This window comes from Microtus oregoni, unplaced genomic scaffold, assembly GCF_018167655.1.
Source record: "Microtus oregoni isolate MIOR12 unplaced genomic scaffold, Mior012 000015F_ref0000493, whole genome shotgun sequence".
NCBI lineage: Eukaryota > Metazoa > Chordata > Mammalia > Rodentia > Cricetidae > Microtus > Microtus oregoni.
The window spans coordinates 22,734,616-22,748,924 of NW_024543074.1; the positions used below are offsets into that span (position 1 = coordinate 22,734,616).

At 43.2% G+C, this 14,309-nt stretch overlaps 1 protein-coding gene across 1 annotated transcript in view; it reads left to right on the forward strand.

The window, feature by feature from the left end:
* Vps53 (VPS53 subunit of GARP complex) overlaps nucleotides 1-14,309 on the forward strand; it is a 126,721-nt gene that overhangs the window by 57,727 nt on the left and 54,685 nt on the right. The window contains exons 9-11 of the mRNA XM_041665156.1: nucleotides 32-175; nucleotides 596-738; nucleotides 1,895-2,036. Of these exons, the coding sequence (XP_041521090.1) occupies nucleotides 32-175; nucleotides 596-738; nucleotides 1,895-2,036 (429 nt within the window). The remainder of the gene's footprint in view (nucleotides 1-31; nucleotides 176-595; nucleotides 739-1,894; nucleotides 2,037-14,309) is intronic.

The following is a 14,309-nucleotide window of genomic DNA, read 5'->3' on the forward strand; positions in this document are numbered from 1 at the left end:
TTTAACTGGTATATGCTGTTTGTTTTACCAGAGGCCAGGAGGACCCAGCAATGTCCTGAGAGACGCATGCCTGGTGGCTAATATCTTGGACCCCAGAATCAAACAGGAAATCATCAAAAAGTTTATTAAACAGCATCTATCAGAGTATCTAGTACTTTTTCAAGAAAACCAAGATGTAAGTATTGGCCATATGAAACGATTTAATTTTACTGAAAAGGAAACTAATGCTGCCAAGCCTCCTGACTTATGCTTTACTAGTACAATTAACTATTGGATAGCCTTGTGCCCTGAGCCACAGATCCCCAGGCTGACTTTACAGGCTAGAGGATCTTCACTGACCATTCGGAAAAATTAATGAAAGCTGTCTTCTCCCCCAGAAGAATGCACTTGTGTGTAACACTTTCCATACAGAAAAAGCACTCAGAGCCCTGGTGCCAGCCATGGACCCTAGGTGGAGAACTAAATCCAGTTAAAGTAAATAGCATGGTATAGATTCTCTTAAGTGGGAGAAAGATGGAGGTCGGCTGCCTTTCTTGGGTCCTAGTTTTTGCTTGTTATTCTGAGCACTGAGTGGTTTTGCTCCTCCCTTCATGAGGTCGCCTGGCTGGACAAAATTGACAGACGTTATGCCTGGGTGAAGCGCCAGCTTGTGGACTATGAGGAGAAGTATGGTCGGATGTTTCCGCGGGAGTGGCACATGACGGAGAGGATCTCAGTGGAATTCTGCCATGTGACGAGGTAACTCTCAGCTGTCTCCTGCTCACAGGCCTGACGTACGGTTTCATGTGATTGAAAATTTGAAACTATGGGTCAGATATTGGTGCCCACCTTTAATCTCAGCATTTGGGAGGCGGAGGCAGGCAGATCACTGGGTTTGAGACCCTGGGCTACATAACAAGTTCCAGGCCAGCCAGGAACTTTTTTTTTTTGTCTTTTTTTGGGGGGGGGCATGTCTCAGAACAAACACATAGAGATGTAAATATAGTAATAACCACATTATCAGATTTATATTGTAAATCTTGATGCATTTTTACTGGGAAATAACTTCACCAAAATTTTTATTTATGGTGTGTATAGTCTCCCTATGTCTCTCCATGGTTGATGCTAGAAAGAAACAATTCATGAGTTTTAAAGTAACTTTTATTACAATTTATTGTTATAATTGTTGATTTATCATAAATTATAAATTATGCTCTTATTGTGCCTCATTTATAAATTAAACCCCTCCATAGAGACATGTGTGGAAAAAGCATAGCATGTGTAGGGCTGTGTACTACCTAGGTTTCAAGTGTCTGAGGAATGTTCTTAGACTGTGTCCCCTGCAGAAGGAAAACTGGTACCTTTCTAGTCCCAAGGCTTTGACTGAGTTGGTAATAGACTTCAACGTTTGAAATGATCCTGTACATTTTTTCCTAAATGAAAGGTATTTCCTTTCACACACATATACACATGCTTGTATTTTGTATTTTATTTTAAATTTTATTATATTTTATTTTTTTTGTTTCTGTGTGTAGCCCTAGCTGTCCCTGGAACTTGCTATGTAGACCAGACTGGCCTCGAATTCACAGAGATCTGTCTGCCTCTGCCTTCTAAGTGCTGGGAGCATGTATTTTTTAAAATACATATTTCTTTTTGATTTATGTGTATATGTATATCCTGCATGTAATATGTGCCCATGTGCATGTTTGGTGTCATGGAGGCCATAAGAGGGCAGCAATTCCTTTGGAACTGGAGTTATAGATGGTTGTGAGCTATCATGTGGTGCTGGCAACTGAACTGGGTCTTGTGCAAGAACAGCAAGTGCTCTTAGCTGACTAACCATCTCTCCAGCCCCTTTGTCATAAATGAATAAAAGATGTCTTTTTGATGGCAGTCTTCTCTCTTTACTTTGAAGGACAGAACTTTCCAAAATCATGCGAGCCAGAGCTAAGGAAATTGAAGTGAAATTGCTTCTTTTTGCAATTCAGAGGACAACTAACTTTGAGGGGTTTCTTGCAAAACGCTTCTCCGGTTGCACCCTGACAGATGGAACCCTGGTAAGAACTTCCTGAGGGAGCTGGATCTGGGTACCAGAGGCTGGGGTAGCCTGACTTCATTCACTGTTTCTCTGTAAAGTGTGAACATCATCATCCTTGGCTCTGGTCTCTAGTGACCCTTTCCTCTCCACTCCCCGAGCTGGGGCCACAGACACATGCCACTGTGCTCAGTGACCCTTTCCTCTCCGCTCCAAAGGAGCTGGGGCCACAGACACATGCCACTGTGCTCAGGTGTAGTTATTTTTAACAAGGGACGTAGACCAAATAAATGATTTCCAAAACTCCTAACAAAACGATGGGGAATCTAAACTTGACACGATTGTTTTGTTTTTAATTCCCGCCATATGTTCCACACTGAGCTGTGTGCATTTCTCTGCCGTCAGTTACTTTGATTCATCCCTGTAGAAGGTTCCTACTATGTTCATTTTACTTCAGAAGTCATAGAGATAATCATACAAACAGAATTGCAGCCACTCTGGTGGAAGAATAGAGCTGGAGTCAGGCCAAGAGCACCACTCACCTGTCTATCCCTCACCCTGCAATGTTCTCTAGCTCCCAGGTTTCCCGTCTTAAGGTCCTGGCACTTTGGTAGAATCCTCTGTAGGTGAGGGCCGCAAACACTGAAGAGGACCACTCCATGTGTAGGAGACAAGCTGTGAGTGTTCCATGGGAGTAGAGAGCAGCAGCCCAGCTGGGAGAGCAGGTGGGCTTCACGGGGTCCTGAAGGCTTAGAGCAGACCCCGCCCTCTCTATAGCAGGGTCCCTGGGCCAAGCCTACCAGGAGGGATCTGTGCCTGGTGTAGTCAGGCCAGTTTGTCGGCAGCAGGCCATTTAGGGAGGAGAGGAAATCTGATGAACAAGGTCCTTGAATCACAGAGTTTCTGAGAAATGCTGGGGCTTAAGTTTCTGTTTCCTCATGGCCGTCTCCCCCGGCTAAGCTCAGGGAGCCACTGTAGGGTATTGGCAACTATGTGCCATCTTAGAAACCCACTTTGTGATATAAAAATGATGACGGTCCTATTTTAAGGCAATAGCTCAAGCCTCTTTCTGCTTATACTCACTCATGATCTCATTAAAGACAACTGGACTCACAAAATAGTTTCCATGCTTAAGATGTGTAGAAACTGGGTGTGGTGGCACAGACCTGTGATCCTGCTTGGGAGGTGAAGGCAGGAGGATGAGAAGTTCAGGGTTATTCCCAACTACAAATTAAGTTTGAGGCCATCATGGGCTCTATGAGCTCTGACAGAAAAAACAAGCAAGGAAAGAATAACACAAAACCTTCACATTAAATAAGTAAATAAGATATGTAGACAGTCCTCTGCATACTAACTCATTTTCAAAAGTGATTTTATTTTAGTAATAGAGTAAAAAACAGGCCACAAATGGATGAAAGTGTCCATGTATTAGTTACTTTCCTGTTTCTGCAGTGAAACTCATGGCTTTAAGGAGGAAAGGTTATTCGGGCCTATGAGGGGGATGAGAGTCCATTGTCATCCTGGCAGAAGGCATGGCGGCTTGAAGGCACGGCGGCTAGAATAGTAGCAGATGGCTCCCAACTTGAAGCAGAGGCAGAGAGCAAACTGGGCATGGCCTATGGTTTTTGAAACTTCAAGGCCTGCTCCCTGAGACACACTTTCTCCAGCAAAGCCACACCTCTAAAGCCTATTCAGCTAGAACCACCAACCAGGGAACAAGTATTCAATTTCCTGAAATTATAGAGAATATCTCATTCAAGCCACCATAGTCGTTAAAGAAAGTAAGGTCAGAAAAGCCACAGAAAGAAGTGTGTGACTGGGGCTATGGCTATAGCTGGGTGATAGAGTGCTTGTTTTGCATGCTTAAGGCCCTGGGTTCACTCTGTAGTACTGTCAAAAATACAAACAAAAAAACAAACCCCAGGGAAATGTGTGTACCTGCCGAGAAGCCTTTGCCTGGCGTCACATGCCAGATGATCAAGCCTGCGCTCCTCCCCACAGTGCTACCTGAGCCCTCTTCTCAGCAGCAGCTTAGACAGCCTGCTTCAGCCTCACAGGACAGAGAATTTTCAGCACTAAGTACCAGGCCCACCCTGGATGTCGTACACGAGCTCTCATGGTTTCCAGCTAGCCAAGCTGGGTCGCGCACAAGGATGGCTTCTGTGGATCAGAAATCCAACTATGTGAACAAGACATAGGCCCCAGCAACAGATTCTGGAATATCATTTAGCCAATGCCTGTTTTGAGCCATACCCACCCCTGTCAACAGGACCCCACTCCTGGTGATTTCTGCTACTGTTAGATCGCGTTAGGATCACAGATGACTGTGCTGTAGTTGATAACCAGGGAAGTCTGCAAACCTAGGTCTGTCCAGGACACATGACACTGGTGACACCAATCCAAGAAATCCCCCAAGGGTCAACAGTGCTAGGGTGGGGGCTTGAAGGAGGACAAGACAGGAAAAGGCTGTGTGGAGTGGATATGGTCAAAGTACATGCAGATACTTGAACAAGAATGTCATCCTGAAAGCATCACTTTGTAGGAGGAGTATGCTGAAACTAGGAAGTAAATCATATGGCGAGGCCTGTAGACAGGCTGATGCTGCTGAGCAGATCAATAAGCAGAGACCCTAGGAAGCCGGCCTGAGCTCTGCTCCTGCTTGTGAGGATGGTGCCCTTTTTGGTTTGGTTTTATTGTAGACAACAGGATAGCAATATCACGGTGGCACTTGACTGATTGCAGCCACCTCTGTCTGGAGGGGTAGGCTCGGGCGCTTGTTTCTCAGGATCGTACTGCACTTCTTCACCTTGATTCCTTTAGCTGGGGCTGGCTCCTGGCCTGAAACCTTGTCATCCTGGAATTGCTGTGCTCCTCAGATAGGAGCTCTCTTCCCCAGGCCTTGCCTTTCTTGTCATGTGACTTTTAAATTTTTTTGGCAGAACTGGTTTGTCAATCTCCCTTCTAATCATTCAGACCTTGCTTCTCTTGCCTGTTAGGCTCCCAAGGGAGTTTCACATCACAAATCCTTGATCAGGGAGATGCGCGCGCACACATATAGGACACACACACACACAGGGACACACACACAGGGACACACCGACCCTGCAGGACATCACAAGCTCTTTATTTACTTTTCTTCGCGGTGGTCAGCTGCCCCCACACACTTCTTCAAGTCAGGCAGCTTCTAACAAGAGTTCACTGTCTTCTTCCGGACCGTTGTCTCTTGCAATTACTAAGCCTCAACAGCCGATCTGCACTTGACAGTGGGCTCCTGTAGTCAGCAAAGGTTTTCTTTTTAACAAGACTTTTAGAACACCAACAGACTACCATGGCCTCTTCAGCTCGGTTCCCAGTATCGAGGCCAGGTTCTCAGACCCCTAGCTTTGGAGTGCTGGGAAGGTTCTTACTTTAGATGATATTCATGCTGGGCCTGATTCCTGCCATCACCTCACTCTGGACCAACAGGGGCCATCCATTCTGTTTGTGATCTGTCATCCTTGATGGGAGGGATTCTGGTGAACCAGTCATGACTCCTGACAATACTTGTAGCAATGACCCTGAAAAGAGGCCCTAGCTCCCAGGCTGAGTGACCTGACCTGCTGTGCCCTGGTCCTGTCCCTCCTCCTTTGCTGCTTGCCTCCAGGAAAGACCTTTTGAAAAAAATCTTTTTTTGACTACCATTTTGTTTTAGGATCTCAGAATAAACTACAAAATGGATCCAGGTATATCTTGACACTATGTAATACACATCAGATTTTATAGAACTTTAGCAGACTCCTTGGAAAACAAATCAGGGAGACTGCCTGCTGTTAGTTTGTTATACCACCTCTAACTCTCTCTCTCTTCCTTTCCCTCTACCCCCCCCCCCCCAACTCACACACGCATATACACACCATCCCTGGCTTCTTTGTATCACTTTAAGCCCTTGGTGACGTTGACAGTAAAGGGGGCATGATACACTTTTGACTGGAAGAATCCTGAGGATAGGCTTGCTTTGTCTGTCTGTACTAGTGCTCCCAAGTTCAATCCCCATCCTTCCTTCAGCTCTTTCTGCAACACGCGAACAGTCAGTGTGTTTGCCTCTTACCTCAACTTCTGACCCTGCAGGAGGGATTTAAGGAAGTCTAAGGCTCACTTGCCTTGAAATTAAAAGCAAATGTCTGTATGTGGTTTAACTGTATCCATATGCATTTTTAGTGACCTGATGATTAGATTGAAGGTGAGCAAATTCTATCCAGCCTTCTGCTGAAAGAAGAGTAGATTGGGGTTAACTGCCTCTCTGAGTTTGAGTTTTCTTTTTCTTTGTCTTTTTTAAAAATACGAATCCTCCCTACATTCTGCTGCTGGAGTCCATTTCCTCTTGGCCTTTCAAACAGAATTGCCATTTAGTTTAAGGGTCATTTTAACATAAAATGTATTTTCTCAGCTTAAAAAAATAACATTTTAAAAACAGAAAGTTGTGGAAACAATGTTCTGTTCCATCTTGTTTTGGGTTTTGGATACAGGGTCGCATAGCCCAGCCAGACCTAGATAGAACATGAGGTCCTCCTGCTCCCACCTCCCGGGCTTGGGGATATAGACATGCACCACTACACCCGCTTGCACTTGGCAGCCTTGATGCTCACACACAGAGCATGCCACCCCACACTTCAGCCTTCTGGCAACTTAATGCTTGCCTAAGGAAGACCGTCAGAAGTGGAGGGGATCTAACGTGAGCAAGGAAGTAGTTTTGTCATGTCCAAGGAATTCCTGTCGGTGTTTGAAAATATTTATGAGTGGTTTCTTTTTAAAACTTTTCTGAAGGTTTAGTAGGTGTGTGTGTACGTGTGTGTGCCTGGTACCCAAGGAGGTCAGAAGAGACTGTCAGATTCCCTGGGAACTGGAGTTAAGGATGACTGTGAACACCACATGAAGCTGGATTGAATCTTGATTCTCTGTAAGATCAAAAGGAGCTCTTAGCCACTGAGTCATTGTCACTGTGGCCCCTATAAATGATTCCTTGATGCTAAAAAAACATGTTCTTCTATTTGAATAGCATCCTAAAGGAGAGTTAGGTTGTGTCTATTCCTTTTTTTAATTAATTATTTTTTAAAATTTTATTATTGATTTTATTGAGCTATGCATTTTTCTCTGCTCCCTTCCCTTTTTCTCCCCTCCCCTTAAACCCTCTCTTGTGGTCCCCATGTTCCCAATTTACTCAGCAGATCTTGTCTTTTTTTACTTCCCTTGTACATTAGATCCATGTATGTCTCTCTTAGTGTCCTCATTGTTGTCTAGGTTCTCTGGGAGTGTGAATTATAGGCTTGTTTTTCTTTGCTTTATGTCTAAAGGCCACTTATGAGTGAGTACATATGATATTTTGTCTTTCTGGGTCTGGGTTACCTCACTCAATATGATGTTTTCTAGATCTATCCATCCATTTGCCCACAAATTTCAAGATGGCATTATTTTTTTTCTGCTGTACATTTCTGTGTGAATGTACCACATTTTCCTTATCCATTCTTTGGTCGAGGGGAATTTAGGCCATTTCCAGGTTCTGGCTATGACAAGCAATGCTCTTATGAACATAGTTGAGCACATGTCCTTGTGGTACAATTAAACATCCTTTGGGTATATACCCCAAAGTGGTATTGCTGGGTCTTGAGGTAGGTTGTTTCCTAATTTCTGAGAAATTGTTATACTGATATTTAAAGGGGCTGTACCAGTTTTTACTCTTACCAGCAACGGAAGAATATTCCCTTTACCCCACATCCTCTCCAGCATAAGATGTCATAAGTGTGTTTTTGATCTTGGCCATTCTTACAGGTGTAAGATGGAACCTCAGAGTTGTTTTGATTTGCATTTCTCTGATTGCTAAGGATCTGAGCACTTCCTTAAGTGTCTTTCAACCATTTTAGATTCCTCTGTTGAGAGTTCTCTGCTTAGGTCTGTACCCCCTTTTTCTTTTTATTGGATTATTTGTTCTTTTGATGTCCAATTTCTTGAGTTCTTTGTATATTTTGGAGATCAGCCCTCTGTCCAATGTGTGGTTGGTGAAGATCTTTTCCCATTCTGTAGGCTGCTGTTTTGTCTTGTTGACCATGTCCTTTGCTTTACAAAAGCTTCTCAGTTTCAGGAGGTCTCATTTATTAATTGTTTCTCTCAGTGTCTGTACTACTGGGGTTATATTTAGGAAGCGGTCTCCTGTGCCAATGCATTCAAGTGGACTTCCCACTTTCTCTTCTGTGAGGTTCAGCATGATTGGTTTTATGTTGAGGTCTTTGATCCATTTGGACTTGAGTTTTGTGCATGGCGATAGATATGGGTCTATTTTCATTCTTCTACATGTTGATATCCAGTTATGCCAGCACCATTTGTTGAATATGCTTTCTTTTTTCCATTTTATATTTTTTGCTTCTTTGTCAAAAATCAGGTGTTTGTAGGTATACATATTGATATTGGGGTCTTTGATTTGGCTCCATTGGTCCTCCTGTCTGTTCTTATGCCAATACCAGGCTGTTTTCAGTACTGTAGCTCTGTAGTAGAGTTTGAAGTCAGGGACAGTGATATCTCAGAAGATCCTTTATTGTACAGGGTTGTTTTGGCTATCCTGGGTTTTTTGCTTTTCCATATGAAGTTGAATACCATTCTCTCAAGGTCTGTGAATAATTTTGTTGGGATTTTGATGGGCATTGCATTGAATCTGTAGATTACTTTTGGTAAGATTGCCATTTTTACTATGTTAATTCTACCTACCCAAGAACATGGGTCTTAGCCGGGCGTTGGTGGCGCACGCCTTTAATCCCAGCACTCGGGAGGCAGAGGCAGGCGGATCTCTGTGAGTTCGAGACCAGCCTGGTCTACAGAGCTAGTTCCAGGACAGGCTCCAAAGCCGCAGAGAAACCCTGTCTCGAAAAACCAAAAAAAAAAAAAAGAACATGGGTCTTTCCATTTTTTGGTGATTTCTTCAATTTCTTTCTTCAAAGATTTAAAGTTCTTGTCATACAGGTCTTCTACTTGTTTGTTTTGAGTTACTCCGAGATATTTTATGCTACTTGTGGCTATTGTGAAGGATGATGTTTCTCTGATTTCTTTCTCAGCCCATTTATCATCTTTGTAAAGGAGGGCTACTGATTTTTTTTTTTTTTTAGTTAATCTTGTATCCTGCTACATCCCTGAAGGTATTTATGAGTTGTAGAACTTCCTTGGTAGAATTTTTTGGGGTCACTTATATAAACTATCATATCAGCAGCAGTGAGAGTTTGACTTCTTTTCTGATTTGTATCCCCTTGATCTACATTTGTTGCTTTATTGCTCTACATATGACCTCAAGAACTATATTGAATAGATGTGGAGAGAGTGGACAACCTTGTCTTGTTCCTGATTTCAGTGGAATCTCTGTGAGTTTCTCTCCATTTAGTTTGATGTTGGCTGTTGGCTTGCTGTATATTGCCTTTATTATGTGTAGGTAAGTTCCTTGTATCCCTGCTCTCTCCAAGACTTTTATCATGAAGGGGTGTTGTATTTTGCCAAAGGCTTTTTCAATATCTAGTGAGATGATCGTATGTTTGTTTGTTTGTTTTTCAGTTTGTTTATATGGTGGATTACATAGACAGATTTTTTTTTTGTATGTTGAACCATCCCTGCATCTCTGGGATGAAGCCTACTTGATCATGGTGGATGATGTTTCTGATGTGTTCTGGCTTGAGTCTGCTCCCTCGGTGGTCTCTCCCTTGGCATTTTCTCCCTGTACCTGCTCCTGTGGAGGTCACTGGCTCAGATCCCAACCTTAGTTTTCTTTTCTTTTTTTTTTTTTTTTTTTTTTGGTTTTTCGAGACAGGGTTTCTCTGTAGCTTTGGTGCCTGTCCTGGAACTAGCTCTTGTAGACCAGGCTGGCCTCTAACTCCCAGAGATCCGCCTGCCTCTGCCTCCCAAGTGTTGGGATTAAAGGTGCGCACCACCACCGCCTGGCCAATCTTAGTTTTCTTAACCAAGGCTGAAGCCACAGCCTCTCATTTCCTCCTTGCTCTCTGGGCAGGCAAGCCAAGTGTTCACAGGTTCACAGCAACCTTTCTCTCTGGTCTAACTCTCATCTTCTGTTCTCTCGACCTCAGTCTAAAAGGGCGATCCTGCCTCCAGGAGTCTCAGAATGAGACTGTGTGTCTGTGCCTATTTCTAAGGGGAAAATAATACTTAGTCAATATAGAAAATTTGGAAATGATAGGTAAGAATGAAGAAACACAAAAGAAGGGCTCCATTTTCCCATCAAAAGTGAGGACTGTGTGTTGCTTATGCATTTTGTATTTTGTAACTAAAGGTTTTTTTTCTCTGTCCCATCCAGTCCCACTGGATCAGTTTCTCTCCTGCCAGCTGGGCCCCACAGCCACTTAGGAAATAATTACTCAGAGGCTTAATATTATTATAATTGCTTGGCTAATGGCTCAGGCTTATTACTAACTAGCTTTTAAATCTTAAGTTAACCCATTTTCTAGTAATCTGTGTATTGCTGTGTGACTGTGGTGTTACCTCACATCTTGCTTCTCTGGTGGCCACTGGTGTCTCCCTGAACTCTGCCTTCTTTTAGTTCGGCTTTCCAGCTCTATTCTGCCTTGCCATATGCCAAAGCAGCTTCTTTATTAACCAGTGGTAATAAAACATATTCACAGCATCCAGAGGGTCATCTCACATCAGTAATTGACTGCATGTCATGTCTGAAGAGAGTCTGACATTCTAGTCACTGGAGAAAAGACCGCTGCCAATGCCTGGGCTTTCCCAAATTACATTGTATGATAAATTCTGCCCCTGGGGTGTTCTTATAACAAAATTGTAAAGCCCTCACCTTTTCAAGTGTGCAATTTAGTGCATTCACAAGGTTACTCCATCATTCCCACTGTGAAGTTCCAAGACATTTCATCACCCTGGCTCAGAAGTTAAGAGCACTGTCTGTTCTCCCAGGGGTCCTGAGTTCAGTTCCCAGTAACCACATGGTGGCTCACAACCATCTGTAATGAGATCTGGTTCACTTTTCTGGCCTGCAAGTGACATGCAGGCAGAACACTCTATACATAATAAGAAAGAAAGGAAGGAAGGAGGAGGAATGGAAGAAAAAAATAAGAAAGAAAGAAAGTACAGAAGGGAGAAAGAAAGAGAAAAAGGAAGGAAAAGAAAGAAAGAAAGGAAAAGAGGTGAAGGAGGAGAAAGAGAAAAGAAGAAAAAAGAAAAGAAAGAAAACTCTTTTACCAATCACTTCCAGTTACCTCCGTCCCTCAGCTCTGGGAGAAAATGCTAATCTCCTTTTTATCTTTAGGGATCTGTTTATTCTGGACATTTCTCATTCCATAAACACACAGTGAGTGGCCTTTTATGTCTGCTCTACTTCACTTGTGGTATTCTAAAGGCTCACCTGTGCTCTACCGTGCATCAGTACTTTGATCTTTTTATGCCTGAGTAATATGAGTGTGGGTTATAAATATTTGTTATCTCTTCATCTGCTGGACATTTGGTTTTATTCTATTTTTTAGTTACTATGAATAAATAATGAATGAATATTTCTGGATTGCAGCTCACTTATAAATGTTGAATTTTATGTTATATGAATTATTCTGTACTTTAAATAGTTTTATCTCAGATAAATAGCCTCTTCACCTCCCCACCACCCAACCCCTCAAGTAATACCTGCTTGGTATTTTGTTAGTTTTTGTTGTTGTTGTTGTTGTTCAAAACAGGGACTTATGTAACCCAGACTTGGACTCAAACTTTCTTCAGTGCATATATAAAATCTTTCACCTTTTGCAAACTCACTATGTAGCAGAAGCTGACCTTGAACACTCAATCTTCTGCTTGTCTCCCAAGTGCTGGGATTAATTACATGTGTGCACCTTCACCCTCAGCTATTACCTACATGTTGGAGGTTAGTAGAGAATATTTTTAAAGTAAGTTCTTTTTCTTCTTACCTGGAGCTTTCCAGTATGTTTTTCCTTATGAACACACACACACACACACACACACACACACACACACACACACAGAGTGTACACATTTTCTGTACAGAAAACAAAAACCTGTGTGTGGAAAACATTTGTGAAGAAGTGTTGGACAAGAAAATCCTCAAGTGTGTTCTGTGCAGAGGCTAAGAAAAAGTTGAGAAGTTGGATCAGACAGGTGCTTACGGTTTATCAGGAGAAAGAAACCTGTAATAGCATTAATGTGAGGTACGAACATGTGGCAGCAAGAGTGGTGGAGGATAGTAAACACCAGGTGTGAGCAGCCCTGCCTGCAATCTTGATTGTCAGCTAAGGCCCACAGGCTACCTCTTAAAGTACCAATCAGGAACTGACCTGGTGCAAAGTGTTTATGGAATGAGAACTGTGGAGAATGTGGGGCTTTCATCTCATAGCTGAAGGCTTTCTTCTTCAGGGAAGGGGGAAATGGCCTTACATTTCAGTGTTCTTTCTTTGATAATGTAACGTGTCCAGCCAGGGCCTCCAAAGGGGATTTGTGTGTGCAGGCCCAGATGCGGAAACACACCTGGCTGAAGCCACACTCTTCTCACAGTAAATGAGACAGCTTGGCTGGCCCATGTGTGGCCCCTTCTGTTTTGAAGGTGCTGGGAATCCCATGTGAGCCAATCAGAGGCAATTAAGTTGCTATATGAAGAACTTTAGCTTCCCATGTGGACTTGAGATACACTGTCATCATCGCCAAGAGAATGGATTCTTTTAAAATTGAAAATCCTTTCCCTTCTTGGCAAATACTTCATTTCATCTAGCTCCGCAGAGTTTATAGGATATGTCACTCCAGTTATTTAAAGTCCAATCCAGACTAGCAGTTCTCTGTGGTCCCCAGCAGCTGCCGAGCAGGAAGGAGAAGTGCGACCCGGATGGCTGACAGCAGGCTGTCACCCAGAAGCTATCCTGCACCAGCGGTTGCTGTTGGCAAAGACTTGTTTTCACCATAGCAGATGAATAGGAGAAGCAGCATGGCCCTCGGCACCCGCTCTTGGGCTTAGTACAACAGCATTTTTCAGCCGGGTAATTAGTGCACAGTGCCGGGGCTGGGAAAGGAAGCATCTGCTGTGCCTTTCACACTGGTAAGCTGACAGCCCGCTGCTCCCGTTTCCTCGGGAGATCCCAGAGAGTCAGTGGGCCAGGCTGTCTGTGTGATGTTGGGAAGAAACCGGTTTCAGAAGACTTTCAGTCTTGTGCCCCTGCTGCTTTCTTTCCAGCGAAGTACGTGCTATGTACACCTGTGATCCCAGTGTTGAGAAGGCAGAGGCAGGAAGATGGCAAGTTTAAGGCCTGGCCACCTCTTTAAGAGGTAGAGGCACAAGGATGGGAGGGTGGATCTAGGAGGAATGGGAGTGAGTGTGATGGCATACATTGTATGAAATTCCCAAATAATTAATAAGAATATTATGTTTTTGGGGAAAAGATATTTGTGATTATAAAAGAAAATATTTTTTGTATTAGTCCCAGATACTTGAGAGGCTAAGGAAGATCATTTGAGTCCAAGAGTTCACAGCTAGTCTGAGAAACATAGTGAAACCCAGTTTAAAAAAAAATCCAAATTAAAATAGGCAGAGTTTTTTCTGTGTTCTGGCAGCCATTCCCAAATAACCACTTAGAGACTTAATATTAATTATGAGTGCTAATACAGTCACCATCAGGCTTTCTTCATGTACAGAAGCCATTGTCTGACTACAAAACAGCACCTGAGTATTTTGAATAAGAATTTAATATTTTAAATGTGAGTAAACAGAATTATCTTAAAGTTGATAGCAGATACCTCAGGGGTTTTGGTTTTTTGTTGTAGTTCACTTTTGGTTTCTTTCTAATACCTTTGAATGATGTGGGTACTTGGCAGCCATTCCCATAATCATCCAACTGTGGCCATTCTCCTGGTTTCAGCAATTATATCAGCTTGCGCTACTGGTAGATGCTAAAATATCACAAATACATTTGGAAACTTCCTTTCCACTTAGCCTCTTGTCTCCTTTTGTCCTGCTTGCCATTTGACTTCCTTTCTGCTGAAACTCTCAGCACCTAAGCATAAAAGACTCCTTTGGTTCAGAAATCCTAAAATGTTCCCAAGACTTGTGTGGGCTCTGCACTGCGATGGAGTTAGCATCGTCGGTGAGCCTGTACTTACTTGTGCTCTGCTTGGTTTCCGCACATTGATTACATTTGATCCTTGAAGCAGTCTTGTGACTGTAGCGTCACTCAGAGATGCAGCTCCCGTGGCTCAGAGACGCTAGATGGTTTGACCATCACTGCAGAGCTGGAGCTAAAACCCAATCTCCTGCCCCCAGCTTTCCCAG